The sequence below is a fragment of the Arvicola amphibius genome, chromosome 8, assembly GCF_903992535.2.
Source record: "Arvicola amphibius chromosome 8, mArvAmp1.2, whole genome shotgun sequence".
Taxonomy (NCBI): domain Eukaryota; kingdom Metazoa; phylum Chordata; class Mammalia; order Rodentia; family Cricetidae; genus Arvicola; species Arvicola amphibius.
Genome location: NC_052054.1, coordinates 75,339,985 through 75,367,958, shown reverse-complemented (window position 1 = coordinate 75,367,958; position 27,974 = coordinate 75,339,985). Strand labels below are relative to the sequence as shown.

Below are 27,974 nucleotides of genomic sequence, written 5' to 3'. Positions count from 1 at the left end.
AGGGTACTGATGGCATATTGGTAGTCTTGGAGTCTGAGAATACTTAGGAAACAAGACAGCAGCCATAGGTGTGTTAAACAGCTTTAATCTCGGTCATTGCGGCTTCTCGGCACAGTAAGAAATATTGCACATGATCAACATGTTTTGTTCTGGGAATGGGGACAATGGAAGGGGGAAAAATCACCTTCTTAGAAAGTACAACCCAAGTTGGGAGGGCAGAGGGTGGGGAAAAATCCTCCCCATGCCTGTTGCAAAGTGCAGGAGCCCCCCACCCCAAACTAACCTGAGTCCAGCCCCTCTGGGGAAAAAGGGGGATGCATGAACTCCCCACTACTCCACAGGTATCTCCCTGTGGCCCAAGGCTCAAACTACCCTCCAGCTTGCAGCCCTCACAGGAGCCATTCTGCATAAAGTACAAGTGAAAAGCTCTGAAGGTCACACACTTCAGGTTATGTACAAGAGCTCAGTGGAGGAAGTCTGTGCCCCTGCTGCCCCTCCCCCAGCACAGGGAGGGAATATATACAAGGGGAACAGGCCACATTCCATACCAAACTGGAAAGGACAAAATGGCTTACTGGGGAGGAGGTAACTATCCCACTGTCTGGCCCCCAATTCCTGCCATCTATACATATACTGTCCATATCCTGAGGGGGTTATACTGTGGGTCCTGGGATCTTTTCAAGGGCCTCTCACCTGCCTGTGGCAGTTGCGGAGGGACCAGAGGGAGGTGGGGAGGGTTGGGGAGCCCCCTCCCAGCCAGGCTGTCCAGGCCCAGGCTCTGGGGGTGGAGGCAGTGGCGGGGCAGCTTGGGCAGTGCCAGAGTCCGAGCCTGGAGAGGTGGGGTCAGGGCCCCCAGCAGGACTGGGAGTCGGAACAGGAGTAGCAGCCATGCCACTAGGGGGTGGTCCAGGGAGGGGGGGCTCAGCCCCAGGGGGCTGCTCTGTGGGAGTGGCTGCCTGCATGATCTTCTGGCGAACCTCCCGGATCTTCAATTGCAGACACACTTTGGATGGGAAGATGTCTGCATAGCGGGCTTGGAAGGCTGCTGTGGCCTGGGCTGGAAACAGAAAGATGATGAGAAATGTGGTCAAGTTCCCATGAGATTCCCAAGTGTAAGACTTGCTCACCTGATGGGAAGAAGCCATGGTCCTGGAAGAGCTGCATGACCAGGGCCCGGCGTTGGTCCAGGGTGCGCCGCAGTGATGAGTAGGGCACTTTCTCATACTCCAGCTCTCCAAGCACATCCTCAGTTTCAGTACCTGCCCAGGAAAGGGCGTTCAGTCAAGGCTGCAGCAGAGACCCCCACACTCCTTGCCATCGTCGAAGTGCCCACTAAGTCTTGCCGACTCTTGTCTTAATAGGGGTCAGCCTTGACTGAGCCTCCCCGGCTACCCTCATGACACCACCACCCCTGGAAGCCCTTAGTCTCCTAAACACTGGTACCTGTACGGTCAAAGGTGAAGATGTCACCCTCGCACTTGGCACTCTTGGGGGTGTTGGGCTCTGAGCTGCAGCTCGAACGTCTCCTCATCTTGCGCTTGGGCGAGGTGGGGTCCTCAGGCGCCGAGTCCAGGTCTAGCCAAATAAGCAGACTAGGCTTTAGTGGAGGTGGCCTCTGTCCTGCACCCGCAACACATACACTTTCTTAAGAGCCAGGGCTGCTTACCAGTAGAATTCTTCCTCTTCTTGCGGTAGGAGCCGAGGATGGCCCGAGGTGAGGTGGCCAGAGACTGCAGGGTAGGTGAGGGCAGCACCTCCTCTGGCCGAAACTCAGGTAGCTCAGCAAACCGCTCTTCAAAGTCCACTTCTGACAGGACCCTGCTGGAAGGCCAGCAGGGTCACCTCTATGGTCTTGGTCTGCAGCTGTCCCTTCTCCCACCAGCCCTAGGCAGTCTGCCAATATCCCAACCCCTGCTCACTTGTCCACAGAGTCAAAGGTCTTCTTCAGGGGTGGGGGTCGCACCTTCATCTTCTTGCCAGAACTAGTCACTTCTTTGCGCTCAGGTGTGTCCCCAGCTGCCCTCCCACTACTGCCCTCGCTGCCGCCACTGCTGCTTCCACTAGGGGCTGTGGCTGGAGCAGGAGCTGGGCTAGGAGGAGTGGGAGGCTCCCCACGACTCTCCAGGCCCAGCCCAGGAACTCGCCAGTCTGAAGATGAGCTGGGGAATTTGCTGGCCTGGGGTGGGGACAGGCAAGAACACTAGACTTAGATGTACTGGGATTAAAAAAAAAAAAAAAAAAAAGTCATGGGGACTCATGCCTGTAATCCCAGCACTCAGTACTGCTATGAATATTAGGCCAGTTTAGGCTAGAGACCCAGACACAAAAAGGGAGTGAAGTAGGTGAGCTCATGAGCCAATAGCCAGAAACAAGATGAGGCAAGATGAAAGATGAGACAAAGCCTTGGCCTCTGAAGGCCAGGATGCCCAGAATGCAGCTCCTTAATAGGATGGTATACAGTGGTCAGGCAGGGGACACACGGAAAAAAGTAGCAAGACCAGCTAGATACTTACAGTCTCAGGGCCTTTGGTGCCAGGTCGCTCCTCAGCAGGCAGAGGTGGTGGGGGGCTGTTCCGGGCATTAGGAGGCCAGGTCTCTGGAGGAGGTGGGGGGACTGGGGGTGTGGGCTGCCCCTCAAGCTCTGATTCTGGGGCAGCTGGCTCTCGGACTGCTCCAGAGTCCAGAGACTGTCGGGGTGTAGGTCCAGGCCGCCCAGTGGCACCCGATTCAAAAGACCCCACGGGAATGCTGGCGATGGCTGCCTTCACCTTCTGGGGGGCCTTTGGGCTGGGCCGCTGGGCCTTGGGAGCCACTAAGCTGTAGGTCATGGAGCCTGGTGGCAAGGAAGAAAACATCTACTAAGCCAGGCCTCACTGAAGCCCATTTCCTGGATCCCCCAACTTGCACAAACCCTGCCCCAGAATTTCCCTGACACCCACCTGTGGCACTAGGGAAAGGACTAGTAGGGGCTGGAGTGGCAGTGGCAGAGGCTGGCGGGCCCTTGGGCAGAATGGTAGCAGCAGGTGGGGTGGTGCTGGTGGCCACAGTGTAGACCAGGCTTGGAGGAGCTTGGGAAGGTGGGCCCAGGGGTGCTGAGGTGGGTGCAGGGCTGCCAGGGTAAAACGCTGTTATGACAGGACCTCCAGGGGCTGTGCAGGCAGGAGGCAACTGGGGGCTAGGCACAGGTGACACGCCCACCTGGCCAGGAGCCAACAATGGAGCTTGGCCTGCTGGGAGGAAGACAAAAGAGAAGAAGGGAACCAAGTTAGGGTCTGGAGCTGTCTCAACCCCTCCCCAATTCCCCAGGCCAGCCCTCACCTGAGAGCAGGGGCTGTACGAAGGCAGGACCACTGGGCCCCAACGATGTGAAGCCCAGGGCTACAGAGCTTGTGGGCCCGTATGAGGTCACTGTTCCAGCCTGACTGCATGCAGTACTTGTACCCAGTGGCAGAGTGTGCCCACCTGCTGACTGCACATAAGTGATTCTGCCACGGAGAGGAAAAGGGAGGAGTGAAGTGAGATGGGCTAGCTCTAACCCACCACTGGTCTGGCCTAGAGTGAAGGAAAGGGCTTAACTGGTCTCACCTTGTGGAAGAGGGCAACAGGACCTTCTGAGGCTGTGATGTGGGCCCCGGTATTGTGGCTGGGCTCAGGGGTGGCACCAGACCGCTAGGTGTGCTCACAGGCACAGGAGTCAGCTGGATAATCTGTGGGCAAAAGCACCCATAGACTAGAGCAAGATGTGACCCCAAAGGACAGGGCTGACTGAGGCCTGGAATGCAGGCTCAGCAAAAGCAGAGAACTCAGAGCCTGAGGTCAGGCCAGGACAGAGACCACAGAGGAGGAGGATCCAGATAATGAACAGGTAGAGACACTGAGCACTGAGGAAACAGTGGGCTGCACAGAAACATTTAAAAACCAAGCAGCTGCTCACAAATCTCACTGCTAAGCCTGCCTGCTTTCCTGAGTTCTAACTAAAATATTAATGCTTCCTTTTCACCTCTCCCTCTTAGGATATGGACCAAACTCCTAAGCTTGTTTTCCCAGACACTCTGGGATTTCTCTGAACATCCCCAACTTTTTTTTCCTTCTATTTTTGAAGACTTTTTAATTTTATTTTTAATGTATGGGTGTTTTGCCTGCACATTTACATGTGTACTGTGTGCATGCAGTGCTTGTGGAAGCCAGAAGAGGGCATCTGGTCGCCTGGAACTGGAATTACAGATTGTTGTGCACCTCCAGGTAGTAGCATGGTGCTGGGAACCCAGGTCCTCTGCAAGAACAAGTGGTCTCTCTCTCTCATTTCCCCCTCATCTCTGCCCCCTTTCTTAGACAGGTGGGCCTGGGACTCATGTAGAAAACTGGCCTTAAACTCACCCAGATGTCCACTTGCCCCTGTCTCCCGAGTGCCAGAAGTAAATGGGTGCCACCATACCCAGCCCCAACTCATTTTCTGTATCAGCTCACAGATCTCCATTGCTAACCCCTTACTTGAAAGGCAGGACTTTCTCCCTTCCTCCTTCCCAGCAACTGCCAGGATGTACAGCCTGCTTGCCCTGTTGTTTTTCTCTCAAACTCTAATAAATGTTGATCCCCAAGCTTCAGTTAAACAGATAAATGAAAACACACACACACACAAACCACCAGCCCAATTTCCAGAGAAAAATGGAGACCAGGAAAAGGAGCAGCATGGGTGAACACAAGGATGACAGCCAACAGTGAAGAGAAGTGAAGCCACTACCAGAGTGCCTTACCTTGCTAGGTTGCTGGGCACCATTTTGGACAGGTACTGAGAAAGGTGAGCTAACCAGGGGCAGTGGCTGGCCAGCCCCTCCACCTCGAACTGACATGCTAGGGGCAGCCAAGGGAACTAGCACCTTCCCAGGAAGCAGCTGGGCTGAGCCACCCGAAGGTGTGGCCTGGACAGGAGAAACTGACTGGGCTAGAAGAAGCAACAAAAGAAAAGTTTACAAGACAATCAAACAGACTTTTGTGACCCAAGTCCTTACAAAACCCCAACTCAGGTCTCACCTTTAGGGGGCGGGGCGGAAGGTACAGACTGCAGGATAGGGATGCCAGCAGTGGGTGCAGTGGCAGCCAGGACCTTGCCGTTGGTTGAGGTGCCCGGAGGGAGGGTGAAACGAATGCTGGTGGTGGGTACAGGGCCACTGGGAGCTGCTGCCTTGGTCCCAGGGGCTGGTGCTGGGGCAGGTGCCACTTGAAGCTGCTGGGGCAGTGTGGGCAGGATGTACTGCACCTGGGTGATTCCCCCAGCCTTGCCTAGGGCACCTGGCTGCAGGATGCCCAGGGGTACTGGCCCATTGGGGCCACTCCCAGCACTTGCTCCTGAGCCTGCAGGGGTCACACTGCCTGGGGCTCCCTGGGCAATAAACTGAACAGCAGATGATGCAGGAGCCCCATAGCCTGGGGTGCCCACCAGCAGGTTGGTGACAGTAGCAGGTGCCTTCCCCACAGTGCCCAACAGGGGTCCAGCTACCAAGTGTGGAGCTGGTGAGGTGGCTGCTGCTGACTTCTTATCTGAATACACTAAACTGACACCCAATGGGGAGCCTCCAGGTACCCGAGATCCAGTGCCCATTTCAGTCCTGGCACCTGTGTCATTTGATGATGCCTCAGCCCGGCCAGAGGTAGGAAAGGGCTTTGAGGCAATGGGCACAGGAGTGCTGCTGACAGGTCGTACCACATTGGTGACCATGGTGGCAGCAGGGCGGGACAGAGGGGCTGCTGGAGCCCCATAAGCCAGTGATGAGGCTGGGGCTGAGGGCACTCGTGCACCACTGCCCTCCCGTTCCTCCTTGCTTGGAGGCAGAACCAGTGTCTGCAGAATGTTTCCTCCCCCAATGGGAGGAGCTGCAATGACCGAGGGGCCTGGGGCCTCCAGACTACCAACACTTTCGGGTCTCTTGCGCCGGAAGGTGGCAGGATCCGTAGGAAGAAACCGAGTGGCTTTGGAAGGTGTTGTTGGGCCCCCAGCTCCAGGAGGTGGGGGCCGCAGTGGGACTGCTGTGCTGCCCTGACCAGACTCCTGGGTCTTAAAGGTTCCAGAGCCCAGTGAAAAGGAGGTTGAAACTGAGGTGGAAGCAGGTGAGGAGGAGGAGGATGGGGTGGGGCCATAGCCTTTGCTGAAGGCTGCAGGTGGATCCGGGGGCCCTGGAGGCTCAGGGTCCAGGGTTGGACGGCAATGGGTAAAAGAGGAGCGGATGACAGGTGAGAACACCTTACGGCCAAAGCCCTGGGTTAAGGAAAGAGAAACCCAAGTCAGGGAGTGTAGACAGCTGGACCCCTATGCCAAGAACCCCTGCCTGCTTGTAAGCCGGGCCAGCCAAAAGTACCCCTGCCAACTGAAGGCCAACTCATCCTGGATGTGACCCAATTGCCCATGAGCCAAGAAGCTTGCTTTCTTCAGACCCAATTCTCCCCCTGGGTCAAGCACCCAGGAGTGCTGAGAATGACGAGACAGCATCATACCCCAGCTCCCAACACGCCTCACCTTGCTGCCCTCTGGGTCCTCCCCAGAGCTGTCTCCACTCTCACTGTCAGTCACCCGCTCCTTGCACTTGAGATCAATGTCAGTGGTGCCAAAACTGTCATCAGCTGAGAAAGCAGAGGGACAGTGTGGGGAAGAGACTGAGTACAGAACTACCTAGGAGGAAACAGTCTGAAAGAGAATCTGAGCTCTGGCTTCAGCTCTAGGCCAATCAGGCTAGTGAGTGGAAGGCAACCATGGTAGCAGTAGAGCAATACAGATGGGGCCCTGGAGGACAGTCCTGGGCCCAGGGCTCTGTGCATCTGACCAAAGTCCCTTGAAACGTACACTGGGAAGAGCATCTATGCTCTGCTAATGACACCCATGTCCTTGGGTTTCCTGTATGGCTGGCAGCTTCTTTGGGCAAAGCAGAACTGACATTATACAGCCAAAAACAAACATGGAAAAGAACTGGAGGAGCCTAAGGACCTGGAATCTGGTCACCCACTGGCCTTTGATCCAGGGCCCCTCTAGGACTGTAACCCTGACCTACTCACCGATGACATCATCATCCCCTTCTTCCTCACAGATGACCATGCGTTCCTCGTCACTGGTCATGTCCTCACTGGCTGCACGCTGGGAACGAGAGGCTCTGGAGGGCAACAGTGGGGGTCGCCCACTAGTGGCCATGGTACCTCCTTCACCAGGAGCTGCAAAAGATCCTGGAGCGCCAAACTGAGGGGAAGGCTTTGGGCCGGAGTATGATGTGGGGCCAGAAACCATCTGTGGGACAGGTGGCAGGGAGGGTTTAGTTGGGTCTGCTGCCTCAGGCAACCCTCCCTACCCCACCTCCCTGGTGACCTGTGCCTCCAACCTGGGTCAGTTCTTGTAGTGCCTGGCTGTCCACTTCCCCACCATCAAGACTGTGCACCCCGCTGTGGGAGAAGGCTCTGGGTCGAGCTGAGCCAGGTCCCCCAACCGCATGTAGTCGTTCTGCTCCACAGGGGCCACTGCCTGGAGCCTTGGTGTCGGAGCTCAGGAGTGTCTGGGCTGCAACGGACAGGAGCTCAGAGGACACTGTAAAGCAGAAGTTGTCAAGAGCTGTCACAGCGCCATGACTACCAGTACCTGAACCGGCCCAACTTCTCACAGATGTGTCTAGGTCCTGGGCAGAAGCAGACTGGAGACCCTGAGCCACTTGGTAGAGAGAAAGTACCAGTCTCCAGCTCAACATCTCTTCCCTGCAAGTTTCTGTCCTCTGGCCCTGCAGGGAGCAAGCCCGTTCCTGGAAGCAGACATTCTCTGAGTGAGCAAGCCTGGACACTGGTCCAGGAGGTCTTGGCTGGTTAGTTAACCACTGGTCTGTCTGAGCCTTAGTGTTTCTATGTGAGAGGAGCAGTAAGATTTCCCACTCTCACAGAAGGCAACAGCATTAAAACCCCAAAGTACCCCAGAACTCCTGAAGCAGCCAATCCAGGGCATAGTGAGTGGCAATGGTTCCAACTATGGTCCTGTTGTGGTGGTTATTAGCCCAGGGCTTTAATCAAGCGACTTGGCATCTCTGAGGCTATTTCGGAAAAGAGGACTTCTTTTTGATCGCGTAGTAAATGCTCAATAAATAGCAGTAAGCAATGATTTGTATTTGGGTCTCCTTTCTGCATCTCCCTGGCTCATTCATAAAACAACTGCCAGTTTCTTTGTGGATGAGTCCTCAAAAGCAACAAAGAAGACAAGTTGCTCAGGCAGGGGTTGAGCAAGCAAGGGGAAGGCTGGCAGCCCTCAGGGAGAGGTGGCAGGGGGAGAGCCAAGGAGCTGACTAACCCCCAGGGGCAGCAGCAGTTCCCGTCTCCGACATGCTCCGTTCCCGCGTCTCCTTGTGCCCTCCTGCCAGCCCCAGGCTCGTGGGCTTGGCCTCTGAGCTGGACTTCTTTCGGTCCTTGTTGCACCACTTCCAATCTGGGTGGGCCTTGAAGTGGGCCTCTTTCACCTGGCAGGAAAGGGCAGGGCGACCCTTCACTCAGCGCCCCACCAGAGAACACTGGGAAGAGCCAAGGAGAGGAAGAATTACCTGGAAGGCCAGATCGTGGTATTTCTGCTTCTCCTTGGGCCCCAGGGCATACCACCACTCTCCCAGAATCTTGCTGACAGTTCGGTTATCCTGGTTGGGGTGCCGCTGGTGGACCAAGGCCCGGTGCCGCTTGCTGAAGATCATGAAGGCATTCATGGGCCGACGGATATGATCCTTCTCCCGCTGTAGTTAACAAAGCCCAGAGAAGGTCAGTTAGGACTGGGGTACAGGCTTGGTGTCCACAGGATTGCAAAGCTTGCTTAGGTACCTTGTTAGGACTTCGTCCATCCTTCTCAGAAGATGAGTCTCGTTCCTTGGGTAGGGCACTCAGGGACTGGGTGCGGCGCTTTCCAGGTGGCAGAGGCAGCTGAATCTCGGGAGACATGATGGAGAGGAAACTGTGGAGAGCATCAGGGCCAGTGAAGAGCATGTGCTCAACTCTGCATCCGCCCCACCCCGGCCTAGCCAGGCCCTGAGAACTCACGCATCGTCATGATCACTCTCGGGCTCGCTGTCCAACCGGGGCTCTCCTGGGGGGCCAGGGGCTTCCTCCTCAGTGCTGGGAGGAGGACTTTTTCCAGGGTCCACACCCCCCAAAGTGAGTGGAGGTCCAGGCCCTGGGCTCTCAGGGCATGTGGCTCCAGGGGGCCGCCCAGGGTCAGCACTTCCTGCACCTCCTGGTGGCTGCTCATGAGCAACAGCAGCTGATTCAGCAGGTTCTAGGAGCAGAACAGTCTATCAGAGGGCACTTGGGCTACCTGGACTCCCATCCCCAAGCATTCCCATAGTCCCTATCCCTTACCTTTGCTCTGGTTGGAGGCCACAGGGTGGCTGGCAGGTTGCTGGGCCTCACTCGGCTGCACAGAGGGGTCTGGCTGGCTGGGTGCCAGGAAGGGGACTAAAGAGTGCCAGGGGAACACAGCCACAGAACGAGGTTCCACATTTGTCCACACTGTGGGAAGGAGCCATGTGAGTTGGATGCCAGGAGAGCTTGGCCCTAACCTCCACCACAACTTAATCTCATCCTCCAATGTGTGAAGTGGCTCCACCCAATCTTTATACCCTATGCCTCTGGGGTCAGTAAAGTGAGATATCACTCGGGAAAAAGAAAAATCCCTAAAAGGTCTCTAGATTTATAAAAAAGGAAACAGAAGCAGCAAAGAGAAACAGTACTCATGTCCCACTCCTCCCAGCCTCCACCAGCCCTGCCACCAGGGACCAAGCCAGAGGAACTGGCTCCTGCCACAAACCAGGTCACTCTCAGCTGCCATTCCCCCACTCTGATGTCCTAAGACCTTTGCAAGGCTGGACAATCCTCCTTATAACCATGGCATCACATTCTCAGCAACTATGCTGCCATCTGACATAGCCCCTCACCTTGGTCTCAAGATCCCCCTTCTCCTCAGGTTAATGGCCCTATTTCCCTTTCTTCTCTACTCATTTTCAGGGCCTGGAATCTCAAACAGCCCCACAGTGAATAACACCCTCTTTGCCCCTTCCCCCCTCCCACAACCAGTCCCCAGAGAGCTAGACCTGCCCTTCCTGGGTGGGGTCCAGGTGGCTCCCTTCTTTTGTCTCCTCAACAGACTCCGACACCCAGTAAGAAGCTTCTCTCCCTGGAAACTCCTGGGCTTATCTCATGCCCAGTGTCCAGTCTCCTTGCCCAGAAAGATGGAGGGTGTGGTAAACTCCCCAGAAAAAAAAGGCAGGGACAATGGTACAGAGGAGAGAATTGTTGTTAGGCCTGCCCAAGGAAGGCTGAAGTGCCAGGTGTTTCCTTAAGGTGATAGACAGGGAGATAATTCCATCACCAGTAGAATTTTGGAAGCTACAACACCAAGGCCCACCTCCACCTGAAAGCTGGGTGGGAAAGTACATGATCCTGAGCTGGGACCACGCCTGCTGGAACTGAAAAGCAAGGCTATCAGTGAGCTTCCCCACATTGCCAGGCCACAGGCTCCAGGGGAAGTGGAACCAGCAGAGGAGAGAGGCCCCTGCTCAGGGGGGAAGAGGGAAGGAGGGAACCGCCCTATCTCTGATATCCATCATTCCCTACCTCCCCCAGCTCCAGAGCAACCTGACCTGAGTTGACCCCACCCCAATACCTTCAGAAATCTAGTCTGGGGGAGCACTATAAGAAGTAGTGACCTCAAGACCTGATTCTGAGGGACTGACAAAGGAGCCCTAAAGGAAAGTGGGAAGAACAGGGAAGCAGGGAAACAAAACTGGAAGACACTCAAGATTCCTAACATCCCTGGCCCCCACCCCTAGGGGCCCCAAAGCCATCTAGGGACTCCAACCCCAAGACAGCCTGCAAGGCCCTGGGTGTGTTTCTATCTCCACGAAAACCTTTCTCATCAAGCCCTCCTAGCTTTCTTGAAATAGGGAGGGAGTGGAGAGGCCAAGCAGACAATGGGGCAGTCCTCTGGTCCTATGCTTGTCCTAGTGTGTCACCCTCCAGGTGTGCCTCTCCCGCCCTCTCATCACATCACACCACAAACACGGCTACCCACAGACTGTTCTGAGAGGTGGTGCTTCCCACCAAACCTGTCCTTAGACCACTCCTCTAAGCCCCCTCCCTGTCCTCATTCCACATCTTTCACCAGCAGGACTCAAGTCTGCTCCTATTCTAACGCAGACTTCAAAGCCTGTTACTCTGTTGCCCTTACACCAATCACAACCGATCTGTTCCATCCGTCACTTGAGCACCACACCTGTCTTCACGTACGCCCCACTCCTCACTCCCACTGCTCGGCTACACGCACACCTGCCATCACTAACCACTCGGCCCCGCTAGATTCTAAACTTTCTCTGCCATCCCTTTACTCTCCCTCCACCGTGCAGGTACTACATCCTATAGCCGATATTCCGCACTTAGCACCCCGACACCTTGACCCCTGCAGTCCCAGCGCGGGACGCTACTGACCGAACATGCCGAGGCCACGAGAGGCCGCGCCGGACGCGGGGATGAGGGGCCTGTGGGCCGAGTACATGGTCCGGAGCGGCGGGAGCCCGACAGGGGCTCGCACCTCCTCAGCGGCTGACACCGCTCTGCCCGTAGCCCGCTCCTTGGCCGTCGCCGCTCCGGCCCGGGGGGAGCGGGAGGCCGTCGCCGCATGCCCCCCCCCCGCAGCCCCCTCCGGCCGCCCCACGCGGGGGTCTTCGCCGGACGCGCCTGCGCAAAGCGCCGCCTGCCTCCCGCCGCCCAGGGGGCGGGGGAGGTCAGCGCGAGCCGGCCCCGCCCCGCCCCCCGGCGCGCGCGGGGGCCGTCACGGGGAGCGCAGCTCGGGGGCCATCGGCGCCGCCCCCTCCCTTTCCCTCCTCCCTCGCAGAGTCCAGCAGGCGGGGCAGGCGGGGCGGGGCGCGGCGCGCGTGCGCGGGGGCGGCCCCCTCCCTTCTCCGCTGGCTGGCTCGCTACCACCCTCCCTCCAAGCTCCGGCGGGTAACGGCTCTGGCCCCGCGCGCCCGGCAGACAGCGCCGCCGCCCCGCCTTTCCGGGCCCTGGGCCGGCGGCTGGGCACCAGGTCGACCTCGGGTCCCAGGCGGATAGACGGACTAGCGTGGTTGCGTCCGTGCGCTCCAAGCGAGCCCCGCGCCGAACCACCGCCGCCTCCCCGCCCCGCCACTACTACGCGCTCCCCTCCCCCCGCCGCGCCTCCCCCCGCCCCTTCCCCGCTTCCCCCGCGGCCTTCCGCGCAAGCCCGGCCCCCTACGCTTGAGCCCATTGGCTGCTGACGCCGCGCGCGGGTCAGGCCCCGCCGCGCCCACCCCCATTGGCCGCCCCGGGGGAACGTCAGTCATATGCAAATGAAGGCGGGGCGGGGCGGACTACGGTTGGCTCCAAGCCGGCCGGGGGCGGGCCCGCAGCAGGGTGGCAGGGAGGGCGCACTGCAGCAAAGGCAGCAAGCCAGGGGGGCGGTTTAGGGTGCCGCGCTGCAGAGGCTCGAAGTTGAGAGCCGTGCTGTGACCAGTGCGCGCTAGGAACACGCTCACTCGCGTCGTGGCCGACCAGCTGCGCCGGGTCTTGCTAGGAGGACCAACGGTAAAGGGTTGGGCAAATCATCCCTGAGCCCTAACTCAAGTACACAGGCGCGCGCAGACTCCTCATAGATATATTTCCATGCCACACCCATTATCGTTTACACACCGTTATGGGCACCGCACGCCCTCGGTCTTACACCCATACTGTCGCACACGAAGTCATACTCCACTCACCTGCTGGCACAGATGTACTATCTCAAAAGTACGTGATCCTTACCTCCATACCCACGATCACTTCACATTTCCCATCCTCGTGCCTGAGTGACACTCTCATCATGCTTCGACCAGCCCACATGATTTAGGCCGACCTCGGCAGACACTGCTTGTCCACTATGCCCACACTCATTCTCACACAGCCTTTCTAAGCACCCATTCAGTACCCCCATCCCCGGACACACCAACTCACACGGAGACACTAACCCCACACTCCAGGGTCCTGACTCCTTCAGGATGGAGGCTCATAAGGTATCCAGAGCCCTATGGCCTATCACCATCATTCCACTCTAAAGCTACCAGCCACTCTGGAACTTCTCCAGTGTGAGGCACTGGGTCACACCACTGCCCACCTTCAACGATCATTCTGACCCCAGAAAAAGGACCAGGAGAAAGAAAAGGAACGGAGACGGGAGCAGCCAGCTGCTGGAAGCTTGTGTTACCTGGTTTACACTAGTCTCACAACCACCTAGGGAGGAGATCAGCCTTGCACCCATAGTCTAAGCGAGAACTCCAAGTTCAAAGAGATTGAATAAATTATGCAAGTCACACAGACTGGGCTTTAACAACTCAGGAGTTCAACTGAAGTGCTCTCCTTAGGACTCAAGGTGGACACAAACAGGGAATTTCAAAAAGCCCAAAAACAAGATCAAACGGTGATAATAAAGTACAGGAAGGTAAGCAGTAGCAGGAGAGGGTCTGGGGTCCCAGCCAGCAGAAGCAGAGGCCTGGATTCACAACTAGACAGGTAATAGTCACTCGGGGTCAGGTGAAGCAAGGGTGGGCTTCTAGAAAGGAGAGGTCTTCAACAAGAGCAGGCAACCCTCTTCAGCTTGCCCCAGTCACTGACAGAGTAACCTGATCCTAAGGGGACAGGAAGGTCTGTAACCCTCTGACCTCCAGAAGGCTAGACACTTGGCTAACAGCCCGGAGAGACCAGCAGAGGGACTATTAGGTGACTGCCCCCTCCTCTTTATAGAGCCCCAGACTCAGACCTCCATTACCTCACTGCCCTAGGGACTGCAATGTGAGGCTGAAATCAATGTGGCCCACTATCTCCCCACTGCTGCCCCCACCTCTTTCCAAGGGTGAGTCTGAGTCACCTACTGGCAAGTTAACCCCTTCCCCACTGTAGTGTGGCCCAGGGACAGAGCTTGGAGAAGGCTGTCTTCCCCACTTCTGTTGGGTGAGAGAAAGCCAAGCACAACACAGCAGAGAAAGAGGGCCTCACATCTGGGACGACTGCACATCTGGTAGAACACTCAGTACCCATGGAAAAAGGATAGGAAGAGGCCCTTTTCAGGGCAGGGTACAACCAAGTGGGGGCCCTGCCTGGCAGGGAGGGGCTGGAATCCGGGTGGGAAGGGCCCCCCTGCCCTGGGCACTGAGCCAGCCCTATACTTAACTTCTATTGTTCGGAGTGGAAGAACCCTGGGTGGGGGTGGATTACGAGTGAAAGGGAAAGAGCAGGTCCTATTCCCCCAACAGCTTTCTCCAACCATACCCAACCCTAACCGGGGGCCTCCCAAGTTGGAGAGGGCTGAGGATTTCCCTAAACCAGGGCCCCAGCCCTATCTGAGAGGAGGTACACAGCAGCCATCCTTTACTCAAGGAAGGGACTGGGCAGGGCTGTGACGGGAGCCACCCGCAGCACCGCCCCTCATCAACTCCACAAAAGCTTTAGCCCAAAACTACGTAGCTCCCAACAAAACACACCATCCTGGCCTGGGGACAGAGAGCCCAGACGCATCAACAGCCACCTGGAGTGGTGCAGGCCAGGGCCTGCCCCGACGCCTGGGGCAAACTGCCAGGGATGCTGACAGACCTAGGGACAGGCCAACTCACTCGGAACTCATGGCCCCATTTATTGAGCCCGCGAGGCACCGCGCCCTCACCAGCCGCCCTGGGTTGCTCCCCACCCTGCTCTCCAGCCCGGTCCAGACTCGGCTCACCACCCCAGTGTCCCCAGCTCCCCTCACCCGCTCTCAACATACACACCCACCTACCCACCCACCCATCCCGGGAGGCGTCGGCGACGGCCAGGGTTGCCTGGGGAACGAGCCTAGGATTGGGCTGGCAAGGCTCCACAGGGATGGGGGGCTAAAAATAGCGTCAGGGTGAGTCAGTGTGAGCCAGGGTAGGGTAGGGTAGGCAGGGGGAGCAAGGGAAAAAGAAGGAGGGGATAAGTGGGGCGAGGGAAGATCCCCAGGGATTGGGAGAAGAGCACGATGCAGGTGGAGGGCGGGATGGAGGTTTGGGGGTGGAAAGGTGCGAGGATGGGGAGTGAGTGGTTGTGTGCAGGCTCCCGGGCTGGGAGGGCTGGTCCGCTCGAGCTGAAGGAGGCGCCACAGCACGGCGGAGGAGGGGGCGCCGCCCTGCGTTCCCCTCCTCTCTTAGCGCTCACGAGATTTTCCACTAGCCGCCTGGCCCCCAGCCAGTCCCCGGCAGGCCCTACAAAGCCGCTTTGTGCTTGGAAGGCGGGCGGGTGCCCGGCCGGCCTGACACCCACGCGGGCCACGACGGGGCGCGGGCCAGCTGGCACCCAGTCTGTCTGGGATGGAGGGGAAGAAGCACCCAGCCGGACGACCAGGCCAAGCAGGGGTTAACTACACAAAAAGTGGGGGGGGGGGAGCTCTGCCAATCGGCGGTCGGAAGGTGCGACAGTAACCAATAGAAAGGAGCGAGCCCCGCCGCCTTGGTTGTGGGGGTGGTAATCTACCCCCAAGGGTGAGCGGGAACACGCACCCATAGGTGCGGACAGGGTAGGGCGCGGCCTGTGTCCACAAAGCCCCAGGTGCAGTTTTCCTGTCCTTTTTCGAAAGCAACAGGCTAGCGGGGGGGACATCCTTGCATTCAGGAGGTGACACAGCTGACATCTGAACCCGAGCCTGCCCGACTCCAGTTTTTCAGCCGAAATAGAGACCGGGGTTTCCCACCCGCGCCCTCGTACGGAGCGGGAACCAGGGACGAAGTGCGGGCGGAGGAGGCGGCGCGCCGGGCTAGGGTCCAGCCGCCTGCGGTGCAGCCGCTGCCGCCGGTGGTAATGGGAGCCAGACGCCGTCGCCGCCGCTAATGCGCCTCCCTCCCGGCCACTAATGGAGCCATTAATGCCTGGGCGCCAGGGTCTCCGGGACATACGCCTCCCCCCCCCCAACACCTCACTGCGCATGCGTATGTCTACTGCCCCGCCGCCAGCTGCCGCGAGGAGGCAGCCTGACTCTTCTCAACATCTGGTGCTAGAGACTGTTAAGAGTCGAGAGAGTTGGGGTCTCTTTGCAAGACTCCTACAGGCTCAGGAAAGTTTCTTTCTTCTCTTATCATCCCTCCCCCCCAAGTAACGCTCGTCCCATGATTCTTCCTCTCTCGGATAATCCAATGAGATCTGACACTGAAAGCCAACATTCCCCTCTGCTCTATACCGTTTCTAGGCTTTTCACTTGTCCCAGCTACTCAGCCTTGTTCTCAAGCAGGACCTGGCTAGGCTTCTCCTCCATGGCACCCATCCTCCAAGCCTGGAGTCTAGTGACAGCTCCAGCTCCAGCTAAATTTCGAAAGTTCATGCACTTTCAAACTTTCTTTCACACCCAACCTTTGTTTATTCCTCATACTTCAGTTCATATGTTACCTCTAATGAAAACCCTACCTGAACTTCCCTCTCAAGCATACATGAACCAGAGCTGTCCCTGACCTCTAACTTCCTCAGATGAAATAACTCTTGGCTCTCCCTTGTCCCATCCTGCATCATCTGCCTTTTCCACTCTCTTGTCCCAGGACCGCTCAGCCCTGCACCTGCAGAAAGATGACAAAGGAGCTGCCTCCTACTGGATATCAGTTCAGTGCTGGAAAGAAGCAGACATTCTGGTGGGGAAAGCCTGAATTTGGGAGTCAGGCTGACCCAGGTTCAACCCTGCAGCCCTTCTCTAGGCCTCATTTTTTCCCCGCTGCACATGGCACAGTGAAATGCTGTCTGGTCTCTTGAGCTGGCACCAACTGTGTCCCCTGGGAGACTAAGGTGGGGGTGTTTGGGGTTATGCCCTCTAGCAGGTGGGTGGGTGAGTGGGCAAAGAACCAGCTTTCCTGTTACCTCCTCTAGCCGGATCTCCTAGCTTGGCCCATATAGCCCCCATCTTCCTGCCAGTGGGAAACAGGTGTATGGTGGGTGGATGTACAAGCTAGGTACCAACATTTCTCAGCAGGTTTCAGGGGCAAAAATGGACAATTAGATTGTAAAGGATCAAGAAAGAGCTCCCAGACCTGGACAACCTCTCTACACTCTCTAAGACAAGTGTGGGGAAGTGGGTGGGGGTGGCTCAGCACACAAAGGAATTTGCCGTACAAGCAACCTGAATTAAGTTCCCAGAACTAGGTAAAGAGAACGGACTCTACAACACTGTCTTCTGGCTCCCTCACACACAATAATTTAAAGGAAAAGGGTGGGGGTTGGGCGGCTTAGTATTTGGCAACTGCCCACTGATTTAAAAAGATGAAAGACTCTGGACCAGTGAGACAAGGCAGCAGACAAAGCAGCTTGCTGCCAAGCTTCACTACCTGAGTTCAAGTCCCACGGCCCACATGACAAAAGGCGTGAACTCACTCCCACAGTTGTCCGACTCCCACCAATTCACTGTGGCACGTGGAGGCACACATATGCCTGTCTCTCTCTCTCTCTCTCTCTCTCTCTCTCTCTCTCTCTCTCTCTCTCAAAATAAACTAACATTAAAACAAACTGAAGCTCTGACACATACAGAACAGGGTAGAGTCTGGGCCACAGGCACAAGAAGATCTAAACCATGTGAAAGCTGTGGCAGCTCACATATGCAATCCCAGCACTGGGAAGTCCAACACACGACTGTCATAAATTCAAGAAGGTCAGTCTGACCTACAAAATGAGACCTGGTCTCAAAAGGAAAAAGTATGCAAAAAACTCTGGGTTTAATCACCAGTGCCATGCAAAGTGTATATGCTTGTAATCCCGGCACTTGGGAAATGGGAACAAAAAATGAAGAGTTCAAGAGCCAGCAAGGGCTATACAAAATCTTGTCTCAAAAACCCAACAACAACAATAAATAAATAAACAAAAGAGGCAAAGTTAATTGAAAGAATAGGAAAGAGAGGGCCAGGAAAGGCCAGGGTAGACACAGAACCCCCTAGTCTGGGAGCCAGACTGGAAGCTTGACAAGGGCTGAAACCCAAGTAAGGGCAAAACCGTGAAGGTGTACCTACCCAGTCCTGAGACAGACAGACAGAGGCCAGAGGTCTGAGAAATGATACAAACACCCAGGAAGAGAGAAGATAAAAACACCTGGAACCCAGGGGAAAGATGGATACACAGTGGTTGGAAGAGAGCTCCAAGCACCATACTGTAATAAGTGTCAACACTGCAGAACTATGCAGGAAGCTGGGAGCTGGCAAGGAGACCATGCCAGGAATGGGACTGAGACATCTGGCCTCCTGGGTGGGGGCCACAGGTTGGTAAAGAGGGGGTTGTTCCTTTCCTGGGGAACAGGCGGGAAGAGTCAAAGGGAGGTGGCAATGGCAGCTGGCTGGCCATGCCATGAGCAGAATGTAGAGAATGCCAGCAGCCTGCCCCAGCATGTCCCCCAGAGGAAGCAAATGCCTGGGGAGGGGGACAGGAGCAGGCAGGCTGCTTTGGCCCGCCCCCTCACACCTGCTGCCCTCTGAGAGAGGGTCAGGCCCTGACATGGAAGGGCAAAGGGGGCCAGGGCTGTGACCCTATTATGCCACTGGACAGTGTTTGCCCCAGGCAGCTGTCTCCCAAAGGCCAGGGAGGTCTCTGGGAAAGAATGAAAGGCTGGTTGCTTGCAACCCTGAGGGGCCCAGATACCTCGGTGTGGGTGTAGTCAGGGAGTCACTGTTCAGAACTGCCAGGACAGGCACTGGACAAGTTCTGACAACCAGGTGGCCTCCAGCAAAGGGCCTCCCTTTTCCTGAACCTTAGTTCTACATCTGGTCAACAGGGCCAGGAATCCTTGCTTCATAACATCAGTTAGATTTGATGAAATGGCCCCAAGCCTGGGGCTAGGCACATAGTATATGCTCAATAAAGGGTTGTTTTACTCACCATCATCATTGTATCGATAGTAGTTAAATGTCTGGTATCTGGAACCAGATAGTCTGGGTTCAACTCCTAGCCCTCTCTCTTCTTAGCTGGGTGACCTTAGGTAAGGGACCTAGACTCTCTGAGCGGCGGGCCCCTCTGGATCTAATGGGACTCATCATGCTGACTTCCCAGGGCACTGGGAGGACTCTGAGTGAGTACTCAGCAAGGCTCATGCAGTGTCAAGTACATGCTGGTGCTCAGTTAGCCATTCCTACCAGAACTCTCAGCAGTAAGAAGGACAAAGAAGCTGAAAGCCTTGGCTAAGGCAGAGTTGTGCCTTCCCTGCCAGGTGACATCAAGACCTTCCTTTAGTCAAGGTCTCAGTTTTCCTCATCTGGGTACAATAAGAGCCCCTCCCAGACCTGTACTGGTTGGCCTGAGCATTACCTGCAGTGGTTCCAACCCTGCCCGCCCAGCACTGGAGTGCGTATGTGAGTCAAGAGACATATATCTCAGCAATGGGGGGTGTGGGCATGTAAGAAATGGGTACTCAGAGGGTTGCTGGAGACCTTCACCTGCATTTATAGATCTGCCTAAACAGAAATTCTTACTGTGCCTACTTCTGAAATGGTGATCACTGGGTCAAATATGATAAAAAATATAAAATGTGCTGGAGAGAAGGATGAAGCACACAGCTCACAACCTCAGTAAATGAGCATGAGGGACAGACACAGCCCATGTCCCTGTGCCTGGCCCTGGAGACAGGCCTAGGCTGGTGCTGTGTTAAGAGCAAGGCCTGGCTCCTTTGTAAAGTGGCTCCTCCCCAAGCCTAAGCCACAGCAGCTCCTACCCACATCCACAAACCAGACTCCTTCCTTTATGATCTCCTCTGGCCTCAGGGCTTGAACTCTCCCTCCACAGAGCAGCCCTGATCACATCTCCTCAGAGTCTTTCATGACTCCCCACTGTCCCCATGAAAAAATGACCCTCCGGAGGTCTGAGTTTTGCTCACCAATTCAGCTGCACATCCCAATAACACCCTACTTTCCAGGGCCCTTGATTTTACAGTCTCGAACCTTCTAATTATCTGCTTCTACCTCAATTCCTTGCACACACTCTCCCCTGCCTACCCGCCTTACCCTGATCTCATCTATATGCCCATCATCGAGTTGCTGTTCACAGGCCTCTGGCTCTTTCTCCAAGCCCTTCCTGACTTGTCTGGCTGGATCAGCGTCTTCTCAAGAGTTGCACAGCTTCCAAAAACACTGACCACCAATCCCCAGCCACTTAGATTGTCACTGTTTACAGACAACTGTCCTCAGGATAGCCAGGCTAGATTCAGAGCTGGAGGAATGCCCAGTACCCACCTTGCTACCCAGGCAGTCTATGCACTAGAAAGGGCCTGTTAAGAGTCTCTGTATTAGCTGGGCAGTGCTGGCACACACCTTTAATCCAAACTCATGAGGCAGAAGCAGGTGAAACTCTGAGTTTGAGGCCAGCCTAGTCTACAGAGCAACTTTCAGGATAGTCCAGAACAAGTTCCAGGATAGTTGGGGCTACACAGAGAAACCCCGTCTCAAAAAGCCAATAAATAAATAAAGAGGGTCTATCTTGGGCTGGAGAGATGGCTCAGAGGTTAAGAGCATTGCCCGCTCTTCCAAAGGTCCTGAGTTCAATTCCCAGCAACCACATGGTGGCTCACAACCATCTGTAATGGGGTCTGGTGCCCTCTTCTGGCCTGAAGGCATACACAAAGACAGACTATTGTATACATAATAAATAAATAGAAAGATAGATAGATAGATAGATAGATAGATAGATAGATAGATAGATAAATAAATAAATAAATAAATATTTTTTAAAAAGACGGTCTATCTTCCCTCCTTTTTCTAAACACCAGAGTCAGCCTGCCTTAATATGATGTCACTAACCTGGCCTCAGTTTCTTCTAAGCAAACACATTCCTTGCACCCACCTATCAGTGATGGAAAGACAAAATGAGCTAACATTAGAAATGGGTTAGCACAGGGTGTGTGCTGAGTGCTGTGTTATGGGCTGGGTGTAAAACGTGGCAAGATAACCGTGCACAGTGCTTATCTTCTTGGAGGCCCAGTCCTCCAAGCCCCAGGAGATGTCATCATGACTATCACTCTGTCCCTCCATCAGCCCCAGACTGGGGAGTGCATTCTCAGTAGAGCCTTGATGATGGTAGCAACAAGCAGCCTCTGATAAAGCCACATCAAGTCTGAAAAGTCCTTTGCTTGACATGTAAGCCTCTACCGAATCTGTGCAGGGAGCAGACTAACTTCCCCCAGAGTCCTCTTGGGACAGGCGGCTCATCACTCTTGAAAGCCCAGCTCACATGGTAGCCCAGCCACCTACCCTCTTACCTGTTCCAGGCCTGCCCATGATGACTTCCTTCTTGGGGGCAGGATGACTGGGATAGCTGCTGGGCACTAGAACTGGCAACAGGGCAGCAGGTGAAGGGTGAAAGGCCACGGGCTGGAAGGGTGAAGAAGCCAGGCCCAAGGTGGGCATCGGCTGGGCCACAGCAGTTGGTGCGGCTGGAGGCACAGTGATGGGCACAGGGGCAGGCAGAGGTGGAGGCAGGCCAGGTTTCCCACTGGCCACCCCAGCGGGTACTGGGGTCTCACGGCAACCCCGCCCAGGTCCCCCGGCCCGTGCCTCACCGGCAGTGCCCACCTCTCCAGGGAATTTGGAGGGCAGCGGCACATCGGGGTTGCGGACAATGACAGGTGAGTCCCTTTGCACAGCAGGCACCCTTCGCACGGAAGGCCCTGGATCCGAGGTAAGTCCAGCAGGTGGGGGCAACAGCAGCAATGGTGAAGGCTGGCGGGAGCGAGAGAAGGGCACAGCAGGTGACACGGCCCGGAAGCCAGCCGGTGTGGAGGGGGTAGGCGTATGGGACACCGAGTCCACTCCAGAGTCTAAGCTGTCACTCTTGGGGAAGTCTGGGGCCGCTCCTCCACCTCCTGCCCCAGAGGACCCTAGTGTCCCTGGGTGGGGCAACAGTTCTGTCTTCCTTCGCCCAGGGCTGATGGGCACAGTGAAGGTTAGGTTGGTCTGGAAGGTGGGTAGGATGCCAGAGGAATGGCGCTCTCGGGGGGCAGGTGGCGGTGGATGGGGGCCCAGGTCTGGTGGTGTCAGCACACCTGCCTTAGGGGTGCTGGCACTCAGGTGGCGGCTGCGAACAGCAGTGCGCTGGATAACAGGTGAGGCATTGATGGGGCTGAAGTTGGCAGGGCGGAAGCCGAAGAGGGGTGAGGGCGAGGGTGAAGGAGCTGGCGAGAAGGGTGACTGTGTCGAGACAGGTGAGAAAGAAGGTGTGCCTGACCGGGAGCTGCCCAGGGACACCAGCATCACAGCTGCCTCACACTCATCAAATTCAAAGCGTGACAGGTCGGCAGGCGCAACCAGGCGTGGGCGGGAGTCTCCGCGGGCCGCCACGCTGCTGGCCTCACTGTCCCTCGAAGTCTCATCACCCCAGTCAAACTCAGTGCTTCCTTCACGGGCTGCCACCCCAGCAGGCCTCCCAGTCCCACCTGGCCCACTGTCTGCCAGGCCCTCCATCTCTTTGGTTCTCATGGAAAGGTGGCGGGAGCAGTAGCCCCGCCGTTGGGACTCCTTCATGCAGCCATCCCGAGAGCAGAGCCGGCGCCACTGCTTGCCGTTGAACTTCTTCCGGATGCCGTTGGGCGTGCAGACCACGTCGCCCTTCTTGTACTTCTGCTGAGCGGCTGTCAATGGCGTGCGAGCACGGGCTGCTGGTGCGGCTCCCTTCTCCAGTGAGGCCACACTGCTGCTCCGACTGCCAGCCTGGCTCCCTTCCTGGCAGGGCGAAGGCTGCTCACCAGGGCGACCAGGGCCAGCAAAGGCTGGGGATTTCGGGGGTGGTGACAGGAGCTGGGGTGGAGGCAGTGGGAGCAGTACTGGGGTACCCAAGGCTGGTGGGTGTTTCTCCTCACCCTCCTCACAGTGAGTCCCCAGGTTGCTACCAAAGCTGATGTTGGAGACCTCAGCATCCTCTGGCTGCTTGGACTCCAAGGAAGAAGGGCAAGGAGGCAAAGTGACCCCAGGCTCAGCCTGTTCTTCCTCTGGGCCTGCAGGGTGCTTCCTCAACAAGACCTCAGGTTCCCAGGGGGGCCGAAGCAGGCGCAGGCTAGATCGGGTGACCCACACGGCCTCCTCGGGCTCTCGGTGCAGTGGCTGTTGGGCTTGTGGCAGAGTGCCTGGTGGGCCTGGGTGGGAGCTGGGGCCAGCGCTGAAGCGGACCTTATAAGCAGCTGGTTTAGCAGCCACTTCCACCACCACACCCTCACGGTACACAGCCACACCAGGTTCTACGCAGGTACAGACAGCTGTGCCCACCATTAGCGCACCTGGAGGTGGCGTGGCATCCAAAACTACATCTACACCACCACCTGATACCCCATCATAGAAAGTCAAGGCCCGGTCCCCAGGGAATTGCACACCCAGGTCCTGGCTGCGGCGCACCTGGCGCACAACAGCAGGCAGGAAGAGGCCATCCCCACGACGAGCCAGCACCCGCTGAGACCTTAGTTGCCGAAGGTCATAACCACCAGTGGTGCTGCCAGACGGCCAGGGGACTGGACCACAAGCCTCAGCAGTCTCATCCTCCAGGTCAGCTGAGTGTTCACTGGCTGTGTCAGTAGAGGAGGACCGGGTGGATGTGGGGGGCTGTGGAGGTACACCCAGGGCACTGGTATCCTCAGGGGTCCGCTCACACTCTTCAGGGGCTCCAATCACACCACCGGTTCCAGCACCATGCTCCTCCACATACTTCTTCTTTGGGGCTCGAGACTTGAATGTGGCTGTCTTGCGACTGAGTGAAGGCTCCCAGCGGCCTGCCTCCCCATCTCCCTTGGGGTCCTCAGCTAGACCTGGCGTAGGGTCATTGGGCTGCAGCTCTGGAGGTGGCCCCTCGGCTCCAGGGTCCCGCTCAGTATCCTCTTCCTCACCCTCTTCCACCTCTTCTGGCCCTGTCTGATCCTGTGGCTGAGCTTCCTCATCCTCCTCCTCTGGCTTGTCACCCTCCCCGGCCCCTCGCCGTCTCAAAGCCTTGGCCCTGGTGGCTGGTGGGGACTTGCTGCCACTGGCAGAACCTGCAAGGCCAGGGCACACCTTCTTCATTGGCTTCATCATCTGTCCACCTATGAGAAAGGAGAGCAGCAGAGATCATCGGAAGCAAATGTGAATACCCACAGACTCAAGGTCCCTTGAGACTTTCTATGTGCTGAGTTGATGCTCTGAGTTCTATGACCCATGAGGCTATCTCTAACTCATGGGAGCTCTGGCAAGCATTCAGACATAGACTGGCACCTGGGTCTCTTAAGCATACACGGCCTGGCTCCTTGGGGAGCATTCACACACCTGCTCCCTCTGCAGGGGACACGGAACGTGCAAACACAGGCTCCAGCTGCACCAAGGAGTGTGAGGAGCACTGAGAGTTCACACTATGGAGCACCCACACTGTCCTGAGCCCTCGGCTAAACTTGCTAATTTCCTCTCCCAACAGCCCTAAAAGATGGGTGCTCCTATCAAGTAGTGCAGTAGTGCAGAGACTAAGTGATTTAAAATCATCTGCCAATGGAGCAGCAGGTTCAGGGGTCTGAACCCAGGCCCTGTAGGGCTCCAGAGTCTGTGCTCCTAACCACTTCTGTGTGCTGCCTGTCTGTCGATGATCCACAGAGCATGCTTGCTCTCACTCTGACCACATAGAGGGCACACAGCAAAAGCACGCACCGACATACACAAGCCCCAAGCCACAGAAAGGGAGGCGACACAACTGAGATGTGAGCCTCTTTCCTCCCTCCACTCCTCTGGGCAGCCATGCATGGCCAGGTGTGGTGGGCAGGAGTACACAGCTCAGAGTCCCTAGGGACGGCTGCCCACTCTGCTCTGCATCCCAGGCCTGCCAGGTACAGCCATCTTCCCAGATCCTGGCAGGGAGCAGGCAGGGGCATGCTTGGGGCAAGAGCTCATACCAGCACTGCCACAGGACTGTACATGAGCACACGCACGCGCACAAATACAGGCACACGTCATCACACAGTGGGACACAGAACTGCACACCCCAGGGTTTCTCTGTCCCACAACATGGGAGTCCTCCCTTTCCCCCAACAGCACCCAGTGTGATGCCTGCAAGCCTAGCCCCTGCTTCTGGTATGCAAGCACCCTCACCCAAACTGAGCTTGTGGGGCAGCATGTCTGAATTACTCAGCATCCCCAAATACCCAAATATGCCCTCCAACTCCAGGTGGGGGTAAGTAGGATGAGGTCAAAGAAAGCAGGACAAGCCCAACAGGCCAACCTCACCCACTTCCTGAATAGTCATTCTGCCCGCCCCCTTTCGAGCTGCCCCGAGAAAAGGGAAAAAAAAAAAAAAAGCAAACAAAACCCCCAAAACTTCACTCTGATGTGACTTGGAAAACTGAGTTCAACTGTCCTAGATATTCCCAGAGGCACACACAATCAGAGGCCCCTCTGACAGTCTTCATGCTGCCTGGGATCCCAGATCTCATGCTCTCCAACTTGGGGCTTTCTCTTCCTGTGGGACAATTCCCGGGTTCTCATAGACTCAGCAGTCTGCAGGGCCTGAGATTGGCACCAAAGTGCTCTGGAGTTAGGCGGACTCCACCGCCATCTCCCCACTGACCTGCTAGGGCACTATTCTGGTGCCTGAGATCTGGTACCAACCCTGCCCAAACAGAAACCTTTCTACCCCACCCAGGGCCTACAAGCACACCATCTGCCATCCCTTAACCCTGTTGCCTGGACCGGTCTCTTTACCCCAGAGCCAAACCTCTCCTTCTTAGGGCCTACTCTCTTCCTGTCCACCATAGCTAACCCAGGGTCCTGTGGGCCCTCACCCCCTCACAGAAGGGAGAGGAGACTGTTGAAGCCCAGGCCACCCCATGTCCTTTAGGGTTTCATACCCTCTCTTTCCATCCACCCTCCTGGCACCATCTTCTCTGCCCCTCTCTCCCATCTTGTCACCTTTCTCCTCAGATACTAGGCCCCCTCCTGCGACCCCGCTGGTCACCCCATTTATTTCTATCACCTATTCCTTCCACACACTCTGCTATCGGCCATCTCTAGACCTCCAAAGCTGACACCTCTGCCCATCGCCTCTCTTCATCACCCCCTCCAGTTCGGTCCCCTTCCTCTCCCTGTCACCCTGATGTAGTCCTGTCACCCTTCCTTTCCTGTTATCAATACTCTGCCCATTACCCTCTTCCCCCAGTCACTCCTTTCCTGCCACTCCCCCCTTCCCAACACTTCCTTCACTCTGTCTCCCCTTCCCACACCATTCCGCCCACCTCTTTTGCCCTGTACCCCCTTCCCGTCCCTGCCACCTGTCCCCTCTCGGCCTCCAGCTCCCCTCCACCCCCACGCTGTGTCAGCCCTGGCCCCGCCCTTCACCTCGGGCTCCGCGGGGTTTCGGGGCGGGGGGCCGTGGCCCCGGCTCAGTCCGGTCCGGTCCCTCCCCGCCCCCCCTCCGGCTCTCCCTCTCGATTCTCCCTTTTTTTTTTACTCCAACACACAAAATGGTGAATGGACCTGCAACAGCTGGAGCAACCAGCCAATTGGCGGCCACAACCCCGCTGACCGGCGCCAACCTAGACCAATAGACATTCGCAGTCTGATCGGCTCCGCCTACCGGCCAGGAGCGACACTCGCCACCACCAATCGTGCCCTTCCGGCAGCGCCAAGAGGCGGGGCCAAATTCCAAAACCGGCCTCCCTCCGGGACCGACACCAACCTAAGCCTACGACTGCCTGATATGCCTAGAACCCTACCCCACAAGTGATGGACATCTGCCTTAACCAATTAACAGACTATTTATGTGCCGAATGACAAATACAGTACCCAATCACCATGCACCTAAGGCAAGAACCCGGCCCCTGCGAAGGACAGTAGCCAATGAAATAACGGGAGGAGGGGCTAAAGGATATATCCACCAATGAGCAAGCCCGGGAGGCGTGGCCCAAGCGTTTGTTGACCAGCTGATCGCAGTTCCTGCTGGGAAGAGTAGTCTTCTCCTGTATCCGGCCCGTAGTCTACAGCATAAGGCAGACTACAACTCCCATGTGACAGAGTGCCTGGAGCACCAAAGAACCGGGCGAGGAGAAAAAGTCTGAAAGGGCAGTTCCTTCTGAGTCTCGCAGAACACCGGGAACATCTTAGACCCAGGGCCCCGACTCACCCGGATTCCCGGCTCTAGCGTCGCCAGCGGCTCCTCGCAGTGGCGGCGGTAGCGGCACGAGGGGGAGGTGCGAGGAGCAGCCAACCGACACCCTCGAGCCCCGCAGCCAATCAGCAACGGCTGGGGCGGCGCAATGACCTCACCGGTTCTACTCTCTTACCCTTCCCCCACGAGGTTGTTGGTGCTGGTAGCCCGAGTAGAGAAGTTTGGGGTAGGGGGGGATGGGAAAAGAACTAGTGATGTCACCTTTCCCCTGTGTGATTGGTTGTCGGGTGGCCGGACTACAACCAATCAACAGTCTCAAAAAGTCTGGCGCGGCCCCGCGGAAAGCCCTGTTGCCACCAGAAAGAGAGACAGAGAGAGGACCTCCGGTTGTCTCCTGTGCTGCAGTGTAGGCTACGCGCGTGGTCTGGGGCGGTGTGGCCAAGTCAACTCCAAGACTTTGATTTTAGGACGGCGCACTTTTCTGATAGCACCCTCCCATCCTCAAACTTGGGTTGGGGCATAGGATGGGGAAATGCGGCACTTCCTGGGGTTTCACACTCCATTCCGTAGGCGAACGAACAGCCTTAGGATTGTTCACACCTGAAGGAAGATTTGTAAAGTTCTTGGGGTGGGTGTCACACTGGAAGTGAGGAGGAGAGCATGTGCCACATACCCTCTGGGCCATAGAACGGCTGTTCCCCAGATGCCGAGTGAATTTTTTTTCCATAGTTTCCTTGGAACGATGTTCACTGGCTCAGGAATGTTTCTCTTGCCTATGATGGACACTCAAGACTAGTCACTGTTGACTAGTTCTTATGTCACGTTGACAACAGGCTAGAGTCGTGAGATGGAATGAACCACAGTTGCCTTCA

The 27,974-nt window shown here is 56.6% G+C and overlaps 1 protein-coding gene across 8 annotated transcripts; it reads right to left on the bottom strand.

Moving 5' to 3' along the window:
* Positions 1–69: 69 nt before the first annotated feature.
* Cic (capicua transcriptional repressor) lies at positions 70–27,174 on the bottom strand. 8 transcript variants are annotated; one of them, XM_038338467.2, is made up of 21 exons: positions 27,118–27,174; positions 21,260–24,061; positions 9,358–9,507; positions 9,040–9,274; positions 8,824–8,953; positions 8,556–8,738; positions 8,309–8,474; positions 7,362–7,564; positions 7,045–7,270; positions 6,512–6,615; positions 5,032–6,253; positions 4,755–4,942; positions 3,586–3,707; positions 3,319–3,485; positions 2,940–3,230; positions 2,514–2,833; positions 1,920–2,176; positions 1,667–1,821; positions 1,444–1,575; positions 1,128–1,259; positions 70–1,057 (listed from the first exon to the last, which is right to left on the bottom strand). In XM_038338467.2, the coding sequence occupies exons 2-21, from the start codon at positions 24,051–24,053 to the stop codon at positions 690–692; spliced, it is 7,545 nt and encodes a 2,514-aa protein (XP_038194395.1). In that variant the 5' UTR covers positions 24,054–24,061; positions 27,118–27,174; the 3' UTR covers positions 70–689. The 8 variants fall into 8 exon arrangements, with proteins under 8 accessions (XP_038194395.1, XP_038194397.1, XP_038194398.1 ...); XM_038338469.2 differs by lacking the exon at positions 27,118–27,174 and adding an exon at positions 26,334–26,511 and having other exon boundaries at positions 1,667–1,818; XM_038338470.2 differs by lacking the exon at positions 27,118–27,174 and adding an exon at positions 26,334–26,511 and having other exon boundaries at positions 1,667–1,818; positions 2,940–3,227.
* Between the last annotated feature and the right edge of the window lie 800 nt (positions 27,175–27,974).

What these genes read in the sequence shown, in the direction of transcription:
- Cic (XM_038338467.2), bottom strand. Translation starts at nt 24,053, where the DNA reads ATGATGAAGCCAATGAAGAAGGTGTGCCCTGGCCTTGCAGGTTCTGCC. An exon ending in AACTGCTGCTGCCCCTGGGG is followed by an intron (nt 7,565 to 8,308) that starts GTTAGTCAGCTC and finishes TCTGCTTTACAG; the next exon opens with TGTCCTCTGAGCTCCTGTCC. An exon ending in CACTACAAGAACTGACCCAG is followed by an intron (nt 7,271 to 7,361) that starts GTTGGAGGCACA and finishes CCTGTCCCACAG; the next exon opens with ATGGTTTCTGGCCCCACATC.